Source organism: the organism of the source record quoted next, unplaced genomic scaffold (assembly GCF_019419815.1).
Source record: "Pyrus x bretschneideri cultivar Hongxiangsu unplaced genomic scaffold, Pyrus_bretschneideri_v1 Contig4, whole genome shotgun sequence".
In the NCBI taxonomy this organism is placed as follows: Eukaryota; Viridiplantae; Streptophyta; class Magnoliopsida; order Rosales; family Rosaceae; genus Pyrus; species Pyrus x bretschneideri.
Window position 1 is genome coordinate 4,388,542 of NW_025999723.1, and position 25,513 is coordinate 4,414,054.

Here is a 25,513-nt window from a genome sequence, read left to right on the forward strand (position 1 = left end):
TCAAGCGTGCTTGACCCGTCCATATGTATGGGGAAATTTTTCAGTATACGGGATCGTGGTTTGGTACACTATGTATCATTATAGTATAATACATGATGCATTGGTCATGTTTCCAGCACACTGAATAATCTCTAATTTCCAACTAAACATATTAAGCATATATTGTATCAGACTATGTTTCTGACACATAGAATAGTTATGGTATGTAGTAATTTGGTTCCTGCCTATTCACAGAATCAATCACAAGCTGAGCAAGATTTCCAATCAAATCAAACAAACAAAAGGTAAACAAAGCAGGATTCTCTTCAAATGTGAAGTTTCCAAGCAGGAGGAAAGAGCGTGACATTTTATCTGATTAGGGTTCTTCGTTGACGAGTCCCTTTCCTAAGGTAGGAGAGACTTAAAACCATTGGTTTCTTACTTCTGAACTTTGTGCTGTTAATACATATAAAATCGGAAACTTGTTTAATATATTTTTGAATTCCGTAAACAAATACTTAAAATAAAGGATCGTATCAATTAGGGGGTTAGTTGATTAGATTTCGTTTATTTACGCTTCTCCTATTCTAAATTCTTTGATTCTTCCTCGGATTTTATTGAGTAAAAATGTCCTAAGGGGAGGATAGATATTCCAACTTAAGGGAAGAACAGAGAGTTTCAAAATGTTTAATTGCTAACAGACTTCATTATATGGCTTTAAATCTTAATTTTTTTATATTGCAAAAATTATCTTCCTACTACTTTATCATCGTGGAAACTGTTAATTCAATTATGCCAGAGGTATCCCTTCACTTGAACAATTGGTAAGATGTTTCTTCTATTTTTGTTATCAGATAAGATTAACATTTAACTGTCGTTCCTTTGAATTATTATTGTTATTTTTTTTTTTTTGGTCAAGTCGTTGCCTTGAATCAGGCACAAAGAATAGATCAGCAAGGGTTCGGAGGGCTGACGTGGGCCATGACACTTTGAAATGTGTGCCTTTTTGTGTCCATTACCAGAGATTTTTCAGTATGATCAGTAAACGGGATAGTACATCACATATCACTATATAAATGATGATATATGTATAGTAAAAAATTAATAACTTAAAAATTAAATTTCTCATCACTTCTATTAAAACACATGGTATACTATTTTGTTTCCGTCACAACTAAAAATTTCTCGTCCATAATAAATAAAACCACCCCACACGCTCTGCATGCATCACCTCGATGCTCGAAACCTCTAACAAACACGTGCCTCCCCACCATGTCACGCGTCCAAAATGGACACGCGGAGCAACAAGAACACCGCCACCCTGTCACACACCCACCCCCCCCCCTCCCCCCCCCAAAACAAAAAAACCACCCCCCCCCCCCCCCCCCCCCCCCCCCCACAAACCCTTTATCTATACTATTTATTATATAAATCTACCCCAACACAACCAACCACATTGGCTAAAAAACTAGGGTTCAAAAATGGAGCTCTCTCTGTGCCACACAAAAACGCACAACTTTTGCCCTTCCATCCTCCCCACACGCACAGCCAAAACCCCTGCAACTCCCAACAATTTAGGGTTCAGACCTAGGAACTGGCAGAACCATGGGGCGATCTTAAGGCAGGAAAGCTTGGACCGCAAGAAACCGGCGGTGGCGGTGAGGTGCGGAGACGAGGGATGCTCAGCCGAGGTGGAAAGCGAGTTGGAGGCGGAGTTGCGGGCGGAAGAAGGAGCGGAGTGGATGAGGGAAGGGAGGTGGAGCGAGAAGTGCGGAGATAGAGGAATGGTGGAGCTTCTGGAGTGTTTGGAGCGTGAGGCGATCATGGGGGAAGACGAAGGCAAAGAACCGGACGACTACAACAGAAGGGCTCAAATATTTTACAAGAGCTCTAGGGTTTTTCAGGCTCTCAAGAAACGTTCCCAATCGTGATTTTTTTTTTCTTATTTATTTATGAATGCTGATGGTTGTAATAATCGAATCGTTCGTCCAGTGTTTATTCGAATATATAACGATTGTTTTGATAATTTTGGTGTGCAATGAATCCAAAACGCCATTAGATCCTTATAGTATGTTTTAATTTCAAGAAGTATTAAGTTATATGTAAAATCAGTCAGTCATTACTGCGGTCTATTGGTATTCCTTTTACTTGAAAATCTCGTGGATGGCGAATTCAATATTGAATTAATGAATTAGGTTGTTCATTGTGTGGCTTAGTCGAAGTTTCTTCCATTTAGTCTGAAAATACTGATCTACTAAAAAAAAGTTGTAAGTAAAAGCAAGGGAGGGTTAGAAGGCTAAAAGCACTTGCAAAATAAACGATGTTTACTGCATTATAAATTATTCGGCAAGAACCCACCGAATCATCACTTTCAAATACTTTCACATTCGGTATTATCCACCGAATTTATCATTAATGCTCGGCAGAATTATGGATGTCTTGAGATAAAAATTGAGTGTGACTAGAAAGCGCCCAACCGTTTTCTAGTGCTTTCCTGATTATAAAAGCACTTATGGTTCAAATTGTCCCAATTTATGCGCTTCCAAATTCTGCTGGAGAAACACACTTGCTAGTTGCAGTATTGTTAAAAGCACTTGCTTCCACAGCCAAAAGCAAACCAACAACAAAAGCTTATGATTGGAAGAAAAATTATTTATGCACTCCCTCTTGTCTTCAATTTTTCTAATATTTGAATTGAATAAACCAGCGAGAATCAAGAGACGGAAACAAAAGAAAATTACTGAAAGAGAAAACGAGAGCTTGAAGATCACTACTTTTTCAACAGCAAAATTGTAACCAACCTCCTTTGGTAACTCGCAACAAAAATAACACACCCCACAACCTGAAACGACACCACAATCCCTAAACAAATGAAAGAAAAGAAGAGAGTCAATTCAATAAAAGCATCCCCAAATAAATTAAGCCTACCGACCCTAGAAGATGAAAACATGATTGAAGAAAGAGTTCTACATGCTACAATACTCGAATGGGAATCGTCCGACTAGTTCCCGTTCGTCCAACTGCCCTAATCGCACAACCACGCTACAAATTGCACGTCTTATGACTCTTAACTTACGACGCCAAAATGGCAATAAAATGGCCATGGCTCCTACAAGAATCCCTAACAGAACTTCCAACGGTTATTGCAGTTTACACATGTTACATACGTTGTCATAGGTTCATCCGCACTCCGGGTCTGCATTTGGTAGTAGGTGGTCTTGCGCTGCCCACACCGACCACATTTGAATTGATCGGTTGTGGCTTTTGGTGCACCTCCACGCTCGCACTCAAACAATGCTTTTTCTTCAAGCTTCTTGGTCTCCTCTTGCCTCTGATCACTTGCCATTTCCGCTGTTGACAGGTTCACGAGCCTCTCCGCCTTGATATGTCCAAGCAAAACTTTTCTCCGGAAATCGAGGTTCTTTTGGTCCTTCAGGTTGAAAATCAAAGATCGATACTTAGCCTTCTGAGAGCCAGTGGAACCACCCCAATTCTCAAAGAGCACAGATTCCACAGTGACAGCAACTCGAATAGGATCAGCTGCATTCACCTCATCGGCAAACCTTTCATCACCCTCCGCAGCAACCTTTGACAAGGCCTCCTGCAGCAGCACCCTTACTTTGTCCCGAGCTGTATCATTACACTTAATCATAGAGGTTAACTTTGGAGGACCAGAGGAGTTGAGTGCTGGTTTCTTCACTTCTTTGGCTACCTTTTCAACCTTAACAGTCTCTGCTGAAGCAGATTTCTCAGTCTTGACAGGATTAAGATTTGGAACCTTCCCTTCTGTTTTGACAGTTCCGGAACCATAAGCATTCTCAGATCTTGGTTTGACATCACGATCAACCTTCTTAACCTCAACAGGTTCAGCCTTGGAAACCTTCTCAACCTTCACAGCAGATGTCTTCTGAACCTTCTCAGGCCTGGGGCTGCCGGCACGTGGAGAATCACGTTTTAGAGAGTCTATTCTCTCCAAGTTCACATTTTTCGCAGTTTTTTCTACCTCAGTCATAACAATCTCTTTCCATTTCTCCAACAGGCCAGAAGCAACAGACTGGATTTTCTTTCTAGGATGTTTTGTGAGATGTCGAAGACGCTTCCCAACCTGGAAAATTACATATCAAAGGTCAGAACAAACCTCAAACCCAATTTCACGTCTTTTCACCCATCCCCCATAGAAAAAAGATTTCGACAACGCAGAACAATCTACAACTAAACAAACAACCCCTCTTGGCCATGTGCATGCATATACACAGTTACACACATACTTTCAGGTCCTAAACAGATAAGTGCCTGGACAGGACATCATCTAGATACTGCACTTCAATTTAATCTTAAAACCTGCTAATATCTACGTCTCTAAGAGCTAAAACCGCATACCAAAATTTACGGAAAAAGTTGAATCCACAGACCAATGTGACATTTCAAATTAGGACACAGAAATTGCAGCTTTATTTCTTATGGAAGATAAATTCTGGTCTATGAATAATACGTTCAAATTGTTTTAGTCTACAAATTTCTTCTAAAAACAAGAGAAAATAAAAGGATAATTAAACTTCTAGATAAAAAAATTTGATTCATGTAATCTAGATATGAGTAATTGAATTAACAGCGGAGAATAAAATCAAAACAATATTTTGACAAAAAAAAAATAATTCAAATTACATTGGGAACAAAAAGAAAAAGGAACGTACTTGGGTTGAGACGAGGATTTGATGAGTGACGGGAAAATTCCTGAGCTGCTCGAAGGCCTCAAGGCATTGGCTTTCCTCGGCTCCTCCGTCGCAAGATGTGGCGTCGTCCGCCGTTTTCTTCACGGCGTCGAACAACTCCAGAAGCTCCTTCTCCATCTCCCCCAATTCCAATTTTTCTTCTAAATTAACTAACAAATCCACCCTTTGATCAGTGAATCGAAGGGAAAGAAACCCAGACAACCTAGAAACCAAATCGACGGGGGGAGTAAGAAACCTAGAGAGAGAGGGGAGAGAAAGAGAGAGAGAGAGAGAGAGATTGGGACTGTCGAAAGTCCTCCCCTCTATTTTGCTTCCGGCAAAATGTCCTGGTCTGTTTCGGAGAGGCGAACAAACGTTTAGACTATATCATACTGTGATCTGGAGATCGGACGGCCGATGTTGTGCCGCGTGTGTTTTAGGGTTCGGTTTTTCTGTTTGCGTCCTATTTCTTACGTTTGTTTTGGAGTTTGGCCTTCTCGAGTCTACCTACCCACTACCGAAACCTAAAATTAGAATAGGATGGAATACATAGATGCACTTTTTCCTTTTATTTTATTTAAAATTAAATAAAAAAATTAGCCTATCCCAGCTGGGTCGGGTACCCATTTTGGAATTGAAGGCAAATGGGGCATCTTATAAGGGATGATGGGCTTTGGTCTCCAATCCATGACCCAAATACAAAAATATTGCATGAGAGTCGCTTCAACATTCCCCTTGTACTTCTCTCTTTATTTCTGTCCCTGATTTTTCTTTGTTCAATCCAAAGATTAGAGAAAGGAGGGGAAATGCAGAAAAAAAAAAAGTGCGAAAATCACTTCTTAAAGTTTACAGTCCTGCTTGCTCTCCTAAAGTTCTCATTTTGAAAACCTGAGAACCAAATGCATAGTAACCACAAGATTATAATAGTTTAAATTCAAAAAGCTTCAAATATTTGACAACTTAATAAAGCAAAACAAATAAAAAATTTATCTACCATTAGAAAACTCATTTTTTTTGTTTTACTTTATTAAGTGTTAAATATTTTAAACCACTGGATCCAAACTAATATAATTTTTCACTAATATGCATTTGGTCCTTACAGGTCCTCAAAATGAGGACCTTAGGAGAGCACGACTCATAAGCTTTAATCTGCAAAGGACATTTACGAACTCCCAAATTTCGACAGAAAGCTATTAAGGAGTCATTTCTCTTCAGCTTCAAATCACTATCTAACACATAAATGTGCTATTTTCTTTAAAAATGCAAATCATTGTCTAACATGTATGCAAAAGTAACTCCGTTAAAATCAGAAAAGAATAAATAAGTTTTGCAAACTTGTCAGACAGTAATTTATCTGCAAGTGGAATGGACAAGAAACGGCTTGTTTCATTTACATAATGTGTGGAATTTTACATGGTTATTTGTTTCTAGAAGGTCAGAGATCACATTCACATGCCAAACAAAACACAGTTAAGAAGAAAGGAAACTGCAAGAATGCACAAACAAAGACCCTGGAATTGGTAAGATAATGCAAAGAAAGGCCTTTGCGTGTAATTAACGATGATCAAGGGTACGAAAGTACATGATTATTTGCATAAACTCCTCCACTTGGTAGTTTCATCAAAACAAAGCTCAATCCACATAACATAAACCGAAAAGTTTTACCAGAATGTTCAATTCCCTTCCTCACTTAGCTTCAGGCTCTGGCTTCTCAATAAAGGTCTTCCTAATCCAATCAAACGGCTGCAAAACAAAATTACAAAATATTAGACGTAATTGTTAGATTAATAACTTATAAAGGGAAAATAACAATGATGCAAACATAGGCCCTGGGAAAGTGCAAAACAAAACCAGAGCTTACAAAAACTCATCACCTTCCGGCTAAGTTGGAGAAGTTCATGGAACTTCCGACAGGTCGAAATTTGGGAAAATTAATAATGAAAACATGATAAATTGCAACTTGTGCACCAAATTGTAGATGGATTTCATCCAAACATAACTCTCAAATACATCCTCCGGCAGGAGTCCAACGAATGGTGCTCCGTGGCTAACGATTTTAGTTCTTTACTTTTACAGGATTATGATCATCTGGTAATGATTGTAATTCTCTCACACATAGCATATTAAAACAAATCTCCAATTGTGCTACTCGGTACCTTCTCAGCGGAAAACAGTATAGCACGATTTTGAAATGATAAACCGATTTAAGTTTCAGCAACAAGCAGATTACTCAATCAGAAAACACATTCATCAGGATTTGAAGCCATGGGAATCAGCTGTAATTAATAATTATCAATAATTAAAAGTAATGAACCAGAAATTCTAGCAAAAATAATTCAAATTCGCAGAAATACAGTAAAATCTGCAGTCCAATCCTCCGTTTCCATGCAAATGGATTCATCATCCGCATTCTCAACGCTACAATTGTTTAAAAAATCATGGACTTTTGATAATCTTTGATCACATTAGCACACGAGAAATGATTTATTTCCACAAGAAGATTAAGGGCGCGATCGAACAGAGCGCGTGGAAAACCAAGGAAGGATCCTCGCTGTATTATCTTTGTGAAGATTCTAGAATCCTTAAATCACATACGTTTATATCGGTGAAAAATCATTGTAATTTGTTTTATTTAAAATTGAATTTAAACAGTATTAAACAAAACTGGCCAATGATGAACGATGAACAGATATGATTGAAGAATCCAAAATCCTCATAAAAATGATCCGGCGATGATCCTCTCTCAAAAACGAAGCGACAGGGATGAAAGTTTACAGACCTGGACGAGCCAAAGGGCACCGGTAAAGGCGGCGACGCCCCACGCGGCGGCGGCTTGGACATCGGTAGTATGGGGACGAAGTCTTGGCTTCACATACTTGAACATGCTCAATTCACCTGCCATTGCCTCCGATTTTCTGTATTCTCAGCCCTAACCCTAAAATATCACCCGAATTAAATGAAGGAAATCTTTGTTTCTCAGTCCGCACAACGTGTCGAATCAGTGGCAAAATGTACGCTAATATAATAAAGATGGAATCTTCTACTGACTGTAACTCGTTGCTTAACAATCTTCCGCCGTTGATTACCGCGGGACCCTAAAGTCATCCAATTAATAGACGATCAGTGTTTTTTTCAGATTAATGAAAAACACTTTTAAAATTAGAAAAATTAATAAAAACAATTTAAAAGGACAGAAGTATGGAATAACAAGCCTAAACTTAAATGCCCAACGCTTAATGGGCCAAAACTGCTTGGAGTCCATTAATGTACAAGTCTCTAGTAATAGAGAGATTTTTTTTGTGTGATCATATGATAATACACCACGAATCATTATATAAATAATATGATATATTTGTATTAAAAAGTTAATAATTTCAATAAAAAATTTCACCACTTATATAAAAATACGTGATAAGTAATGTTCCAATCACAATATATAACTTTTCACTTGATCCTATGATTCAAATAAAAAAAAAACTTAAAAACTTTGAGTTTTAACGATAAAGATAAAATAAATGATAAAGTGAATAATACCAGGATTGACTTTTTAATGTAAGAATGTGATTTTTCATTAAAATGACAGTACCATGAGCTTTTCGTTAAAGTTCCCTTCAAACATTCTCTCTTTCCTTCTCTAAACCTATTCAAACTGAATTTGAGAGATGAGTAGAGCTCTGCTTGGTACTATCCGGTTTGCGTCCCTTGTCCGGACCACCGATGATCCCCCATGTCTCAAATTGCCTTTGTCGAGCTCTTGCCCTATCCTTCTCTTCATCAGATTTTGACGAGAAACAGTACGGACAAGTAACTCCGTATTCCCACTGAGGAGACTCCATATCTGCATCAGTGACCGGTTGCTTACACCCGTAGCATAATTTGTGAGTTCCCTGTGCTAACCCATGCTCAACCGAGACTCTCTTGTCAAAGACAAAGCACTCTCCCTCCCACAGGCTCTCCGTCCGTGGAACTTCCTCAAGATACTTCAGAATTCCGCCTTCTAGATGATAAACCTGAGAAACACATGCTCCAAAACAAACTATCAGCCAAGTTCATTTTATCCTTCACAAACTAATCCTTTCCTACAGATAATATGTGGCATAAAATAGAGCTTGAAAGACATTCACCTCTTCGAAGCCTTTGCTGAGTAGAAAACTTGAAGCTTTCTCACATCTAATTCCCCCAGTACAGTACATGGCAACTTTCGGAGGTGTTTTTGGTTTTGATATCTCGAGCTGACTGTTGATGCTTTCATTTGGACTGTTGAGTTTCACCTCCGAATGACCATTCTCTGATTCTGAGGGTTGAAACAGATCGTCTACCCAAGATGGGAACTCTCGGAATGCTTTAGTGCACGGATCAACTGCTCCCTTGAACTTCCCTATTCTAGTTTCATAATTATTGCGCACATCAATAACCACCTGGATATATACATGTGTCGGGACTAAGATAGTGTGTAGGTGAACTTGGCATTGATGGTAATATTTTCACAAAGATTAAATGCCAGCATCCATCAAAACTTCATAAAAATACTGTAAATTCTTTATGGTCCATATCAAGCTGCTAACAAACATGATTTTGTCAGAATTAAGAGCGAGTCATGAAGGTCAAGTTTTTTAATGTACTTGGTAACGTTGGACAATATACTGCTTAGTTTGGTATAGACTGCTCAAAAATAAAAACTGAACTCAAAAGCAAAAGCACAGAATACATTCTGCGAATTGATTACAGCTCAGTGACATACTATAAAGACACCAATACAAGGAAGAAAATACTCACTGTATCTGGATCACTAATCAATGCATTCCAATCCTGTGGACTCACATACTTTCCGACCTTTTCAATTGGCGATACATCAGGCATTCCAAGACTAACAATCTGATAAACATGTGCAAGGAGAAAATAAGAACCACCTCATAAATGAGAAAAAAAAAAATGTACCCACAAGTTCACAATCAAGACTTATTTTAACCCGTACCTCCTTCAACTTGACCCTCACATGATCCCATCTGAAGGGCGCGTCTTCCCCTGCTGCCAGAGGAGAGCTGCTAGTGTGCCCATGATGAATAGCTTCCTCCTCAGGACTCACAGGTGACTCCAATCTTCTTAGTCCCTCAAGGCAGTTATCGTTTTGGATGAACTCAAGAACTTTCTCCACCGATTCTCTTGTCCCACAAATGCTCCCATTTATCCCTTCCCGGGCAAGTATGATACCGCCTGAAACACACTGGTCACGATCAGCTTAGTGAGCTACAAAATAGACAGTACATAAGCTCCGGAAGAGTAAAACAGAATCGAATAAAACCACAAGAAGATGCAATGTCACGGATTAATTATAATCCTGTAAAAATGAAGTCTTTTGAGAATTGCTAAGCACAAATTAAGAATTTAAACAATACAACAACAACAACAAAGCCTTTTCCCACTAAGTGAGGTCGGCTATATAAATCCTACAACGCCATTGCACTCCATTTTGTGCCATGTACTCTGTTAGATCCAAGTACTCTAAGTCTTTTCTTGGAATAAATTGACAAAAAAATGCCAGACTTTATCAAATTATTATATCTAATTAGCCATTAGCGAACCAAAATTGATTTCGACATCTTCTAATCTCACCCAAATTAAGTTAATTAACCCAACAAAGCTTTAATCCCCAGTAGTCCAACAATGCCTGAAGATTTGAAATTTAAAATTTCATGGAAATTAACCATTAACAAACTAAAACTTAAGAAAATATAGAAATGCAGGTGAAATGCGGGTACCAGTTCTTCGCAGAGCTGCTTCAATGGTTGCCGCAGAGAAGCATGGTCGGCAAAATCAGCGAATTTGTAGAAGGAGACAACGACGAGAATCTACGAATCCGAGTTATCCGACTCGGGCGAGCTCGGAATCGAGACCGGACTGGTGGGCCCGGAGAAGCACCTGGAAAGCGCCATGCTTTGAGGGACGCCGCGAGAATCGGAGACCGGAATCCTACTGGGGTTGAAAAACGACTGAGGATGTCGATTGGAGGGCGGCGAAACTGAAGAGGCGGGAGGCAATCTAGGGTTAGGGTTTACGGAGTGCAGTGGAGGTAACCATAGCATCCTCAGCGACAGTGATGGGGGTGACCTCCAGCTTAGCATGGAGTCGACCGCGGGAGGCAAGGTTCGCATACGGCGCTGCGTTCGTTAGGTTTCTGTATTGCTCTCGACGTGTGAATTTACAATTAACGGCGGGACCACGTGGCGGCTGTATGTTGGGTTAGATGCGTGGCCTTATCCAATCAAGGCGCCGTATATTGTCTGTATTGTAAAAAGTGACGAATTGGATATTTGAATGGCTAATCTTAAAATAATATTTTATAATATTTTATAAATTATAATATAAAAGTATTACTTAGATCAACTTCAACGGTGAGTTAAAAGCTAAATTACCCCTCAAAATTTCCCTCCAAACCCACTCCAACCCAAGGGAAAATTTTGAGCTAAATGCTAAATGCTAAACCAATGCCAAATTCCCCCGGAAATTTAGCCTAGAAATTGGGGTGGACTCTACCCAATATTTATCGGAATTTAAATTTTTTTAGATTAAAATGTTCATAAAATTAACTTATGATAGCCTACATATTTATTTTTTAAAAAAAATTAATGTAACAAAAAAAAAAGGCCTAAGTTCATTCTTTAATAATTCCGGGTTAAAATTTTAGGGTAGAATGGTTGGAGTAGAAAAGTTATTTTTGGGCTAAAAACTAAATTTTTCGGGCTAAAAAAATTTGACTTTTAGCCCAACCATTGGAGATGGTCTTAAGTAATGAGATTATTATTTAAATTATTACTTATGCGTTGTCACTATCTTACTTTTATTTTTTCTTTTAAATAAACAATATTACCAATTCAGAAGGATTTGGATTCTATCCGGATTTCAATTGGGAGGATTTTGGATTAGTCGTTCATCATGCATTGTGATGTCAGAAATCATTTGATTTTTTTATTTAAAATTAAACATAAATAGTACCTTAGGAAAACTGACTGCACAATGTACTAAGATCCCAACAAAATTGATCAGGAGAAGACCCTCTTCCCTAAGGGGAGGGTTAAGTCTCACAATGGACTAACAATAATGTGGTTCAAATTCATCTTTAACGAAAATCAAATCTCTCGCATACAAATGAAGAAGAATATCATTAAACTGTAATATTGAGTTACTTAATTAGTTTACTTAGCATTATTTAAGTGTGATATTACTTAGGGTTTGTTTAGAGAAAACATTTCTGAGTTTTAAAAACACTAAATATTTCTTGTAATAGTAAACAATTTGAATGCTTTTTCATAATTTGCTTATATTTTTACTATAAATTAATTTCAAAATAAAATTCATAAAATGCGTCTTTAACGAACTGGACTTGGCTATTGTAAATTTAGCAGTTGGTCCTGCTTAAACCCAATCACGGATGAACACGTGTTCAAATTTTAATTAAAATAATTAAAATTTGAACACGTGTTCATCTGTGATTGGATGTAAGTAGAACCGGCTGCTGTTTCCGTCCTTAACCACTTCAAAAACTATTCCAAGGAATCTTTAGTTTTGAATAAAATAGTTGTTTTTTTAAGAGTGTCGTACGATGATCAATGATAAGCCAATTAGGCCTCTCCACCTGTGGACGAAAGGCTGGCGGAGTTACATTATAATATTATGTAATATATAAAATATATAGTTTTCAAAGGGGAAAGGGTTTGAAAAGTGATGGTCCTAATACGGCCCACGTCGCAGTATTTGTACAGGATGTCTGTCGATTTTCTTTTCCACTACGCAAGGAGTTGTCGATTTGTTTTAACTGTAATTTTAGTTAATTATCTCTCCAAATTTTTGTAATTGATCAATTTCTCTGTTAAATTTTAGTTTTAATTGATTACCTTCCGAACTTTTATAATTAACTAATTTTCTTAATTTTAAAATTGTAAAAAGATAATTTTATTCTTAATGTGGACAACATATTGTTTTTTTTTTTTATTCTCTTCCACTAGTTTACTCCGTACACTTTTTGTTTGAATTTTAGTGTTTAGGGGAGAAATTAAAGTTTATGGAGGAATTGGCAAATTATAAATGTTCATAAGGATATTGGATAAAATTAAAGTTCAACCAGAGGGAGGGTATGATTGGCAGCTCTTTACAGATTAAGAAAATCGGCGAATAACTCTCTTTGTATTTGGGAAATTTTGGCCCAGCAGTAAGTATACGTTTATCACATTTGTTTCATCTCTCTAATAAAGTAAAGTAAGACTCGCCAACACATGCAGGTCTCATTTCTATTAGAGATGCGATTTAAATGTGATATAAAAAATATAGTCAAAGTAACATTTTTGTTTGGCCACCAAGTTAACAGCCTAGGGTTTCATTGCAACTATGTATATTTTGTAACATTTTAATCTCCCACCTCATTTTTGATATTAACTTCAGAAATGTCCAAACGCATTGCCCAATCAAAAATATCCCCGGTTAAGGTTAAAGATATTAGAAAGCTCTGTTTGTGGTGAGTTTCATGCTGTGAGAATGAATTAAATTTCATAGAAAGTTGTTGTGACAGTGGGGCCACATCAATTCCAATCTTTATGATTAGTCATAGGTTATGAAGGTTGATTAATCTTTGAAAGCAACTCTCCTTGGACTCGTTGGCCATCTAGAGTTTACGCCTTGATTAATTGAGAAACGTAAAGAGATTGTTTTTTAAAATTGAGATTTTTCTATAGATTTTCTGTCACATATTAACGTTAAATTGTAAAGCGACGTAAAATTAATGAACAATCTCACATTTGAATAAGTTCGTTTAGCATTTTTCAACTCTAGATGGTCAGCGAGTTTATGGAAAATTGCTTTTCAGGACGAGTGTCGGTAGCAATTCTCTTAGTGAAAACATAAACTACAAAGATTTTTTATCATAGTGTATCCAGCAAGAATCTAGGAAATCGATATGCATTGAATAATTACACAAACTTTATTGCACCAAACAACACTCTTACTTTGCACAGCCTGCCAGTTGGATAGGAAAATAACATGAAAAATTACCAATGATGTAAGCGTTTACATCACCACCATGACATCACATCAGCTGAGTAAGCAAAGCATTTGATTTGTTTGGAAATTTCTCACTTTAATCATGGAATTATGTGAAGAGGGATTTCACCTCCTTCCTTGCAACTTCCTATGAATTGCTTCCCACCTTCCCATTCACATATCATAAAACCGCATCCCCTTCTCTCACCTCATCCATGCAAACCCCAATTCAAAATTTTCCTTTTTCCACACACAACAGAGCACACAAAGAGGAGCAGCCCACAAGGCATTTTTCTCATCTTTCATGAATCACTTCGGACTCTCCAATAGTTTGTTTGAACTTGTTTCTGTAAGAAGCACTTCTGTTAAGAAACGCTTTATCTAGAAGCTAATGAAAGCTTTTTCTTTACTAAAAACCGTCAAATACGGTAAGAAATGCTTTTAATCATTTCAAAAGTAATTTCAAAAGCAATCCCAATAGTGGTTCCATCCAAACAAAACCCATTTCTTATTTTTACTCAAAAACAGTGAGAGAGAGAACAGAGGAGTTAAAGCTAGAAACAGAGCAAAAGCAGAGCATCCTGGAACGAATGGGAACCAACCACAAGAGACTGATCGAGGAGCTACTTGAAGGCCGGAAGACAGCGGTGGAGCTTCAGAGTCTGCTCCACAAGCCGTTCGGAGATAGTGGATCGGCGGAGGAGCTTTTGATGAAGATCATGAAAACATTCACAGAGAGTCTCTCTGTTCTGACTGCTTCTGACGGCCATGAGGATCACCAGTCTGCTGCTTCCGGTGAGGTTTATCAGGTCAAGCCTGAACCTTCCCATGTGGAGCACTCGCATTGCGGTGACCGGAGCTCTGAAGGTTCCGGTGAGAGTCCAAAGACTCAGGCTTTCAAGGACCGGAGAGGTTGCTACAAGAGGAGGTAATGAATTGAAACATCTTAATCATAGATTGATATGTGAATAATTGTTAGCCATTTTCTTTTATTTGTTTAATTTCCTAGCTAGTATCATACACAAATCAGGGGTGTACTGTCAATTTCATATATTTGTTTAACATATATGCAGACATGAGTTAAGTTGGTTGGCTGAAATAGTGTATTTATTCGGTGAAAGCAAGTTTAAATATGCTTCTATAGCTCATGATGGTTTAAAATATCACCTTATATCGTATCTCAATGTTCTTAATTGAGTTAATTAGGATTTTTTATACTCAATTAGAAAAGAATTTAACGTTTTCGAAAAATAATGAGTGTAAGTTATTTAGTACTTATTTTTTTAAATTAAATAAAAAATTAAATCCAAGACTAATAAGTTTATTTCATCTCCTTGTTTGCAGAAAGACATCTCAATCATGGAAAGTAATCTCTACCAAAATTGAAGATGGTCAGGCTTGGAGAAAATATGGCCAAAAGATAATCCTCAAAGCTTCATATCCAAGGTTTGTGTTTATTTTTAAGAATTTATGAACAATTTTTTGGGGAAAATGATTTATTCAAAAAAAATGTTCTCATTTATTTTTTTTCAATTTTAATAGTAGAATCAAATATGGATGTGCACAGAGAAAAACAGTGTGTCAATATAGGGGTATATTTAGTGTGTAAAATTCTATTGCATTGCATAACTCGTTAAATTCCATGTATGTTAAAGGAAAAAATAAAAGTAAAAAATGAAAGGTAAAATATGGATAATTTTTAAGAAATACTTATTATTTTCTCGTCACACAGATTATTAAACTCTTATCTTTATTATTTATTAAATAGTTAGATGTTCACCCGGGGGAGGGTGGGGGTGTGGTTTTGAGAATTAGTAGAAATCAACACCGCACCATGATGCATATGCATAATTATTTTTCATTATTATAGTAAAGCGCTAGCTGTTTATTTCTTTATTTCTTATTTTCACCTAGCTTGGAAGCTTGCATCCAATATGAGTTCTAACTTGTTTCAAAGTACTTTTAAAATGATTAAAAGTACTTTTAAAAACACTTATAAACTAGCGTTCTAAATCCAGCTCATAAATGGAAGAACTAGAAAGAAACAAAGAAAAGATGTACGGAAATCCTAACTACAAAAGTTGGTGTTCACATTGTGTGGTTACAACAAAAGTAGGGTTCACATTTCACTATTGAAAAGATGCACAGTACAAACGTATGAAGTTAAAGCACCAGGCCCCAATAATTGAGGGGCATTCAACAAACAAACTGGATTGAATTTAAATTATGCATCCAATAAGTTTGTGTCCACGCATTCTCAAATTTAAAAAATATAAATTTATTTTGTCGTTCCTTTTACGACAACGTTTTACAATAAAGTGTTTAAAAAACGTTACCAAACGGACTCTTAACAGTTATATAATCGCATTTACAGGGCTTACTTCAGATGCACAAGAAAGTATGATCAAGGTTGCATGGCAACCAAACAGGTCCAACAAATCCGAGACAACCCACGCACTTACCAAACCACCTACATTGGCGAGCACACGTGCAGAACCATGATCAAGGCTTCTCCAACGATCATCGGCCCTGATCCTAGGCGATCTCAGACTGTTAGCTCAGAATCTGGGTCCCCACATCGCCAAAACCCTAATTTCTTTGGCTCATCCTCGTCGTCCATTCCCATCGTCAAACAAGAAGATTCCAAAGTGGGGACACCAAGTGATGTAACGGACAACAATGTGTGGCTTGGTTTGAAGGATCACTTTGGTTTATCCGAGCCTGCCGGAATCTGCGTGTCTTCCAATGAGAATGTGGTTTCAAACATGCAGTGGGACGACATGGATTTGGTGAAGTCGATTAATTTTGAGTGTGATATTAATTTTGATGAAGCTGAGTTTCCTATAACTCCTTGTAATGATAGGTTTTGATGCTGTTTAATTTGTAGCCCCCTAGTAGCTAGCGTTTCTGAATAATGATGTAAATGATCAGTTTGAGTTGGAAGAAGTTTCACGTTGATTGTGGTTTCGTATCCCTACACATCAATCGAGTTCAGTGCAATGCTACATAACTAAACAAATATTAACCGACTAATTAGTTTTTGGTCTAGTAATATTATTACGAGAAAAAGAAAATCCTAATTTGTGGTGGTAGATAAAAATTCTTTAACGGTCACATTAGTACGAGAAAAAGAAAACCCTAATTTGTGGTAGTAGACAAAGATTCTCTAACGAGCACATTAGTTGTAAAGTAAAAAAGAATTAAGTTAATTTTACTTAAAAGTTTATAAAAATTGTACATAAGTGGATTCAGTTAGTCAACTAGAACAATATGTCTGCTTCATCTCACACCTAATTGAGTTTAAATTATTGACGTCGTAAAAGAGAGTATCCTAATAATGATGCTTATGATCAGTTAGTTAGAAAAACTGAAACCACATTAACTAATGTGTAAGCCTATCGTTATCTCAAAATCTTACTTAGGGTTATCCCACACTTGTCATGGAAGAAGTGGGCATGTACATAACATAAATGAATATGGTATACACTTTAAAAGTTAACAAAAATTATACTGCCATGCGAGATCAGTGTGCTCGTTCTCTTGCTTTCGAATTTGGATTATCATTCTGGGAGATTAGATCACTACAAAATACCATTTTTCAAAATAAATAATAAATAAGGTTTACAAACATCTATTAACCAGAAAAAAAAAAGTTTACAAACACCTGTGTGAAACTACTTTAATTAACCTCCCCAGAAGATTAGGATGACTGACTGAGAGTAATTTGGTTAATTAGCTCCCATGATCTTTTCATTGGCTAAACAACATTATAAAGAAAATTGACCTGCCAGCCGAAGTACAAGCATTTCCTGCTTAGTGATCTCAATTTTTCTTGTCATCTGACTCCCATCTACGTTCAGCAGAATTGAAAATAAAATCCATACTGCCGCTGCTGCCGCCTGAATTAAACATGGCAGCAGCCAAATCCATCACAGGAAAGTCAACTTCTTTACCGGTGTAGCGTGTGCCGGTGGATGTACCGACGTCATCACCACCGCCGCCACAACTGCCACCGATCATACCACCGCTGCTGCTGCCCCCTCTAATAGGGTTAAAGTCCATGGAAAGCCATCGAGATGTTGGAGACTCAGTGGTTGCTGCCATCTGATCTTGTGTGATATGATGATCTGCTGCGGGTGGTAGAATTGAAGGTGCAGTGGCTGACATGTGGCATGTGTGTTCACCTCTGTACGTTACTTCAAATGTCGAGGGATCATCGTCCAGCCTCTGGACAAGCTTCTTGGCCAGGCAATTGTACAACTTTTGATGGGTGCATCTATAGTAGCTCCTGAAAAAGAAACATGATATAATTAATCAGTAAAACAACATTTAAAAGTAGCGTTTTGAAGAGAAAGAAAAATACAATGTATCAAACTGTTATACGTGCAACCGACATTAATAGTTGACGGATAATGAATTTTTATTTCTTCTATAGTTTGGCGATTGAAGTGATTCATTAAAATACAAGGGGAGAAAACTTAATCACCCGTCAACTGCATTAATTAAGTAATTTAGTAGTTAACTGTGGCTAAACATTTGAATTTAGCGAATATATAGTACTAATTGAACATTCTCAAGTCACTCCACTCTGGGCATGGGTTTTCCCATTTACTAAGAAGCAATTGGTCATAAGAACTGAATATTGTTTGCCAAATTCTGGTGAAGACTGATTGATTGCTGACCAAGTCAAGTCTGGTCCACGTATGAATTAATATTTCATTCCATGAAGAAAATGACACTAATTATACCAACCCGAACAAGTTAAAGGGCTCCAATATCTATCATATATAGCATACCTGGTAAACTACTAAGATGGAGAAGTAGAAGAAAGTGACATATCCTTGAATTGAACATGTCAAATAAGATATAAATAACCTTAATCTATGATTATGGTCAAATTAATTACCTTGGGAATCTGCTGTTTATGATCTCCTTTTGACCATATTTTCTCCAAGTGAAGCCATCCTCAGGTGGGATTTCAGTGTTTCCAATCCTAGGTGCTGGCACTGTCATTTTGCTAATTAACCCTTGATCTTTCCTATTTAAGTAATCAAAATGAATATAATGGTATGATTAGAAAACAAGTGCATGCTGCCGAAACAGTTTGGAAAGTACTTGATTCACAAAGTAAAAGCCATGTAATGTTTATATGCTTTATTGAGGTCATTTTCAAAGAAGCAACCTGGTAATGCTCTTCTGCTTTCGATACATTTTCCTTATCTCTTCTTAGCAAAGTTACCGTATTTGTTTTCATACTCTAGGACAGGCAGTGTTCTTGTCAATAATGTGTCGATATATTATCATCGCCAATAGATGAACATGTTATTAATACAATATTGACAATAACGTTACAATACAGACTACACTGTGTTGTTCAATTGTCATACACAGTTACACACACAAAGCAATATCTTTTACGGAGTTGTCTTGTTTGTGTGCCAATAATTTAACATAATGTTTTTACTTATACATGCACAAATTAAGGTCATGTTAAGTAATCACATAATATAATCTCTCAAATTTTGGAGATAAACGAACCTTTGTCGCGGTCTTTGTGAGCTTGATGAAGCAATGTTCACGTCAGATGCTGGCACAACATCCACTGCCTGAGAACCCCTAACTGCCGCCTCCGAACCCCGGATATCAATGCCACCACTGATCTTCGCTTCGTTTCGATCAGCTGCTAGTTGGGTTTGGATTATATCCATTGCCTGCGGATTAGGCCTCAGCCATTGTTCAACACTTGTTCCAATCTGCTGGTGCTCAAGTGTTAAAGTGTTGTGAAGATATGAACTACTACTTGAATCTTGACTACGTAAAACCCCTTCTTTTGCTGAACCAAAAATCTTTGTGATTTCTTCCAATGAATTGAAGAGTGAGTTAGGTTGGGTGGCCAAGTTGGGTAGGGTTTCTCCAAGCTCTCTAGCCAACTCGCACCCATGGAGGATTAAAGAAATGATTTCATCCATGGCTTCTGGTTCTAGCTGCTTTTGCTTTTCTTTTGGATTGGTTTGGATTTGAACATGTTATGGTGGTGATTGGGGAAATTTAAATGTGTTGTGAATATAAGCTGCTTTTGTGAGGCTTCTTCTGAGTTGGTGCTCCATGAAAAAGATTGAGAGATTGTTCAAAGGTATTTTTGTTTCTTTTACACGGTACAAAATTTGGAAAGTATGCAAATATGACCAAGTCTTGGTCAGATTGGAACAGGTGCTGGTCTACTTAATTCGGATTTCAATTTCAAACCTTCTCTTTTCCTTAGTCTAGAAGAAGACTTGCTTCATTGTGACCAATATTTTGTTGGACCCTTTTTTTAGAATTTTCAGAGGTTTGAAGGTATTACCTTAGGAGCATTTTCATTTTTACAAGACAAGACATACCTAAACTACTACATTTATTATATTTTTCATACTATATTTGTATCACTTTTTCAATATAGATAGGATTCACCAACACGTGTGAGTTCTCTCTCTATTAAAAAGGTGGTAAAGATGTGGTATGAAAATATAGAGAAAATTAGAATTAGATGCCTCATTTTAGACTTTTGTAGATTAAACATTTATGCTTTTTGAGTTTTTGATTAAGCTTTTGAAACATTTGATTAAGATAATCAGACTTAAAATACTTCAAAATAATTGAAATTAATTTACATTTAAATATCTGCTATATATTTTAAATAATTTCAACTATATTTAAGTCTAAATATTTAAACTTTTCAAATCTAAATGTACACCCACGCCAAATGGAAACATACCAACATTAAATGAAAACGTACCAACCCCGAATTAAAACGTACCTGATTACAAACTATATTAAAATGAATATTCATCTGTTTGGAATGCTTAAAAATATGTTTGATTCATACACAATACGCTAGATAGTCTTATTTTTTGGTAGATAAGTCTCTGGAACCATTTTTAGTTGATCAGAGATAAATCCTTATTATTGTAGATAATGCTAAATAATAATGATAAATCATATAATTTTGAATTAATAAAAAGGCTATTGTTCGTTGATTAATGACTCTTTCTATAAAAAAAAAATTAATTAATTAAAGTAATTTAAACTTTTACATTGTTAACGACTCTTTCTATAAAAAAAAATAATAATTAAAGTAATTCCTCATTATTAGGACAAAAAGTAATAAAACTTATGTTTTGAAAACAAACGTACCAAAAATTCAAATGTACCATTATAATCAAACGTACCGATATAACCAAACGTACCTAATAACGAGTTTTGTTACATTCTATTTAATTTACTAAAATGAATATTTTAATAAAAGATAAAAAATAATCTTAAATCATCATAATAAGAGATGCATAAAAATAGGAGGAAAAAAGGGAATGATAATGTGAATAGACTTCTAATGAAATAAAATTAAAGTACCAAAATTGTAGGGAAAATGTGTCACATCCCGGCCCAGGCCCCCACCACATCCCGGGCTTGACACCACCGTAACACGATATTGTCTGTTTTGGGCCCCGACCACGCCCTCATAGTTTTGTTTCTGGGAACTAACACGAGAACTTCCCAGTGGGTCACCCATCTTGGGAATGCTCTCGCCCGAACTCGCTTAACTTCAGAGTTCTGATGGAACTCGAAGCCACTCCCAAAAGGCCTCGTGCTAGGTAGAGATGAGAATATACATATAAGACTTACATGATCTACTCCCTGGGCAATGTGGAATGTTACAAAATGTTTAATCAAATTTGCAAAAGGAATAGATGTTTAGTCTATGACATTTAAAAACGAGGCGCCTATATCAAAACGTCCCGAAAATATATGATAAGAGTACCAGGATCGTCTCTAACATTTTGAAGGCCCTGTGTGAATTTAATAAAAAGGTTCTCCTTCTATAGAAAGAAATTTGGACAATATATTCATACAGAATTTAACCATCAATATTCAAACTTAATAGAAATCAACATCTCACTCTTACTAATTGAATAATCTCTAATTGCATGAAATGATGATTTAGGGTTTAACCATGAAAAAATGGAGTGCGATTGAAAGAGAAATACAGAAATACGCTTGTGTTTGTGGAAGAAAGTAATACACAAGTTAGTTTTTATTGCTAAAGAAAAGAAAAAACTTAATATATTAAGTATAAGTTCCACTTAATCAATTGTAATATAGATAAAATCATATAATGGTGATTTTCTTTTTCAGTCAAAAACCATTTTATTAAAAAAATTATACTCATATGTGACATATAGGAGGATCAAAATTTTGGGGCCCCTCAGAAATTCGAGATCCTGCATCGCTGTACCTTTTGCACACCTCAATGCCCCCTCTGAAGAGTACATTTTGTATTTTATAGAGAGTGAGATTCAAACTCCAGTATAAGGAGTGTACATATTGTCATAGTCAACTGATCTAACTCATATCTGTTAAAGCATATGTTTGAAATAATTAACTCATCTTAATGAGTTGTCTATTTATCTACAACGTGAAAAGATCCACATACACTGGTGAATAAAATACTTGTACGTCTAATATATATTTTTATTTATTTGAATAAAGAGTCGAACATATGGACATCTTTATTCCGAATATAATGCAATGAATTCACCATAGTGAGCAATTTCAAGACATTCACCATAGCTTAATAGTAAGCTATTGAGGAAATTAACTCCTTGCATATTCTAGGTGTGTTGAAGGGAGATGTCATTCAACCATTTAGTTTTGGTATGGTAAATTTGTGTTTGAAACCCTTGCCCCGGCTCTACGTCTAGTTTGTGTTGAAGGGAAGATGGTTCTCCACTGAAGATCTACAGTAACCAGCCACAGTGAGTCAAGAATCCATGGGTCCTATGGCACCCTCATTTCCATGAAATAGTATTGGACAAAGGCCAAGTGTACACACGCTGCTTCTATTACACCTAAAAATATATTATATTTAATTAAACACTCAGGTTGTTGGACTCGGGTGACGAAATGGAGTTGGGGTGCAACTCCCGGTCCCGGGTTATAGTTTTTGTTTGACGATGTCATGGTCGAATTGACCACTTGGTTATTTTCTTCATTGCAACTACTTTAGTGGTGGATGACGGTGTTTAGCCTGACGGCGACGCTCATCATTTGGAATATATATAGAGAATAGGGTTGCTGTTATGTTTGTTTGTTTTGGTTGAGTTGGGTTTATTTTGTACTTGAGTTTTCTCAAATTTTTCTGTTGCTTGCCATCCTTTGTGTCGACCCCATGATATATGCTGGTCCAATCATAACCCTTGTTTTTCCTTAATGCAATAAAAGTTACTTTAAAAAGAAAAAAACACCCCTAAGGTTGTTAAAAACGGAAGAGGATTCTTTCCGGATCCATTTGTGGGGATCCTAAGAATCTTCACATCTTAACCGTTCATCGTACATTTTGTGGTCAACTTTCGTCATTACTATTTGTGTTTAATTTTAAATTAAAAAAGATTAAATGATTTCTGATTATACGATGCACGATGAATGACTAAAATGTGAGAATCCCTAAAATTTTCACAATTTGAATCGGAATAGATCCAAATCCGTTGAAAACTTCCATGCTTTTCCATTTTGTCCTTGCTCATTTTTCTTCCAGAAGATAAAAGACGCATTAGACAGTAAAGGAAGATAAAAGACGCATTAGACAGTAAAGGAAGATAAAGACGCATTGGACAGTAAAGGATAAACTGAAAGGAGTCGCGTGAAAGATAGAGGGAGAGTATAAAATTATCTCCCAATATATATTTCTCTTTGTTCAATTTGAAAGATGTGATATATATCTGAAGTCATTTCATGAAAAGTTAACACCGAATATTTACATAAAGATTGAACATTAAAATTAAGATTAGGAAAGAAAAACATAGCTATTATTGGGATCATTTGAGCTCTTGCCTCATGCACAGTGTAAGAAGCAGGGTTGGTTCAGAGATTTTTGAGGTTTGAGGCGACACCAAAAAATGTGCCCTCACTTTATATAAAAAAATTATTTATTTTTAAGACATCGATAAAATTATATTTAGAAAAACACTTCAAGCTTAGTAATTTAGAAAACACTGACAAACTAATTTATTTTATATCGAGAGAAGGAGACCAAAAAACTTCAGCTTACTGCTTACCAAAATAACAAATTGAATTTCTTAGGGATTATAATTTTATTTGAACTTTTGCACTGGAATCTGCTTGATGCCGAAAATCGGGACTTCATTGAGGTACATTCAATCATGGAAATCGATTCTCTTTAAAATTAACTAGTTTTCAAGAAACCTTTGTTGCATGGGGATGATGCATGAACACTGCCTTGGTCACCGACCCACGAATGCAAATGTTTCACATTTTTAACATTGTACATTTTGTGTTGAATATATAGATGATTGCAGCTAGTAGGCGTGATCCTACATGGAGGTCCCCACCTTGCTTGTGATTTTTCAAGAATCAATGACTCGGATCGTTTGATCTTCTGGCAAACGATAGCTGCGTAACTCGATGACCATCAACCATGAACCATCATACTGTGAAATAGTGGCCACAACGGAGGTGATACCTCGACATGATGTCTAAGCCTTGCTTGCAGGTTGAGACAGGTACTATTGACTTGTATAGTTTTCTATAATTTAGGATTTCCTAGTTTAACATGGATCCCGTGTAATCTAGGAGAAATCTCTTTGTAATATCCTGTAATTATTTTTCCCCTATTTGATTAGGATTAAGATTGTATATTATACCTCTTCCTGAGAAGAATAAACTTATCATTCAAAGCATTCTCTTCTTGGCACCATAGCGTAAGTTAAAAAAAAAAAAAACCATGTTGTGCACAGAATCCGGAACCACCAACTGCATAGCTAGTTGTGTTCCGCACCGTCAGACATGTCACTCCCTAATCCCTACATACGTCTAGGATCAACGTGCAACAATAGGCTGTAGGGGGATGCCAGGAAATACAAACTAAAATAATGAACTAAAAATCACAATAAGCACATATGTTTAAGGAAAGTATAGGGGTAACCTAACACTCCAAGCTCTCTAAACTCAGTCTGCTACCCTAAAGCTCCTCGTATCTACTAAAACCTGCACAATCGCCCCTACACCATGGGAATGGTGCACCGAGCAGACAACAATCCGGATAAATTGCGAAGCTCGTGTAAGTGACAATAATTCTACGTATGTGATACTAATAAAAACCAACCATCGATTTTGTTTATAAACGTCAAATATAAAATTATATTTTATGAAATCAAAGTCAAGTCACTGAAACCTCTGAATGAGTCACCCAAACATCCAACAGCTCGTCTAAAACAAATCACAAAAGCTCACAATCAGAAACTCATACAACACAATGAAAAGTAGGGCTAGAACGACGCAATTTGATCGAAGCCTACATCTCTGAAGCTATCTCAATTCAAACTTAATATGAAGAATCAACAAAGCAATTAATCAAATTAACGGTCCACTACTAGCCCTCACTTTTCATCACAATATGCCAATCATACAAATCAAACCATATTTCAAATATACACGTTAAATCTCATTTCATAAACATAAATCGATGGCTAAGTATTAAAAATAACAATTCAATAGAAAACATATTTATAAACCAATTCATATCCACACAGGATAACAATTACGAAAACAGGGTAATCACCAATATCACATATATTAAAGCCACTCATCTAGAATCTGCACTACCGCACCCTAGCATGATTATCGAGGCACCACAAACTCTTACCGTCCTTGGATGGCTCGACAAAATACGGGGTTGGTCGGAAAAGTGTCTAGAATATAGCCAAATAGTCACGGTTTTGAATTTCCAGATTTCTGGA

General features: G+C 36.5%; 5 protein-coding genes across 5 annotated transcripts; 2 read left to right on the forward strand and 3 right to left on the reverse strand.

Annotated features, from left to right (window-relative positions):
• Window positions 1–1,416: 1,416 nt before the first annotated feature.
• Window positions 1,417–2,005, forward strand: LOC125468907. Its single transcript, XM_048565630.1, has one exon. The coding sequence runs from the start codon at window positions 1,461–1,463 to the stop codon at window positions 1,908–1,910; it is 450 nt and encodes a 149-aa protein (XP_048421587.1). The 5' UTR covers window positions 1,417–1,460; the 3' UTR covers window positions 1,911–2,005.
• An 845-nt stretch (window positions 2,006–2,850) lies between these two features.
• LOC103953729 (transcription elongation factor TFIIS) lies at window positions 2,851–7,755 on the reverse strand. The gene is made up of 3 exons (XM_009365511.3): window positions 7,471–7,755; window positions 4,674–6,434; window positions 2,851–4,084 (listed from the first exon to the last, which is right to left on the reverse strand). Exons 2-3 carry the CDS (start codon window positions 4,827–4,829, stop codon window positions 3,101–3,103), a joined length of 1,140 nt encoding a protein of 379 aa, XP_009363786.1. The 5' UTR covers window positions 4,830–6,434; window positions 7,471–7,755; the 3' UTR covers window positions 2,851–3,100.
• A 475-nt stretch (window positions 7,756–8,230) lies between these two features.
• LOC103953731 (rhodanese-like domain-containing protein 7) lies at window positions 8,231–10,899 on the reverse strand. The gene is given in 5 exon segments (XM_009365512.3): window positions 8,231–8,701; window positions 8,816–9,109; window positions 9,468–9,566; window positions 9,667–9,915; window positions 10,451–10,899. Coding segments are annotated over 5 exon segments (1,401 nt in total). The 5' UTR covers window positions 10,844–10,899; the 3' UTR covers window positions 8,231–8,335.
• A 2,981-nt stretch (window positions 10,900–13,880) lies between these two features.
• Window positions 13,881–16,692, forward strand: LOC103953732 (WRKY DNA-binding transcription factor 70). The gene is made up of 3 exons (XM_048564919.1): window positions 13,881–14,649; window positions 15,066–15,167; window positions 16,096–16,692. The coding sequence occupies exons 1-3, from the start codon at window positions 14,312–14,314 to the stop codon at window positions 16,589–16,591; spliced, it is 936 nt and encodes a 311-aa protein (XP_048420876.1). The 5' UTR covers window positions 13,881–14,311; the 3' UTR covers window positions 16,592–16,692.
• Window positions 16,693–17,299: 607 nt separating this feature from the next.
• LOC103953821 (WRKY transcription factor 55) lies at window positions 17,300–19,787 on the reverse strand. Its single transcript, XM_009365620.3, has 3 exons — window positions 19,260–19,787; window positions 18,628–18,759; window positions 17,300–18,009 (listed from the first exon to the last, which is right to left on the reverse strand). The coding sequence occupies exons 1-3, from the start codon at window positions 19,688–19,690 to the stop codon at window positions 17,544–17,546; spliced, it is 1,029 nt and encodes a 342-aa protein (XP_009363895.1). The 5' UTR covers window positions 19,691–19,787; the 3' UTR covers window positions 17,300–17,543.
• Window positions 19,788–25,513: the final 5,726 nt, after the last annotated feature.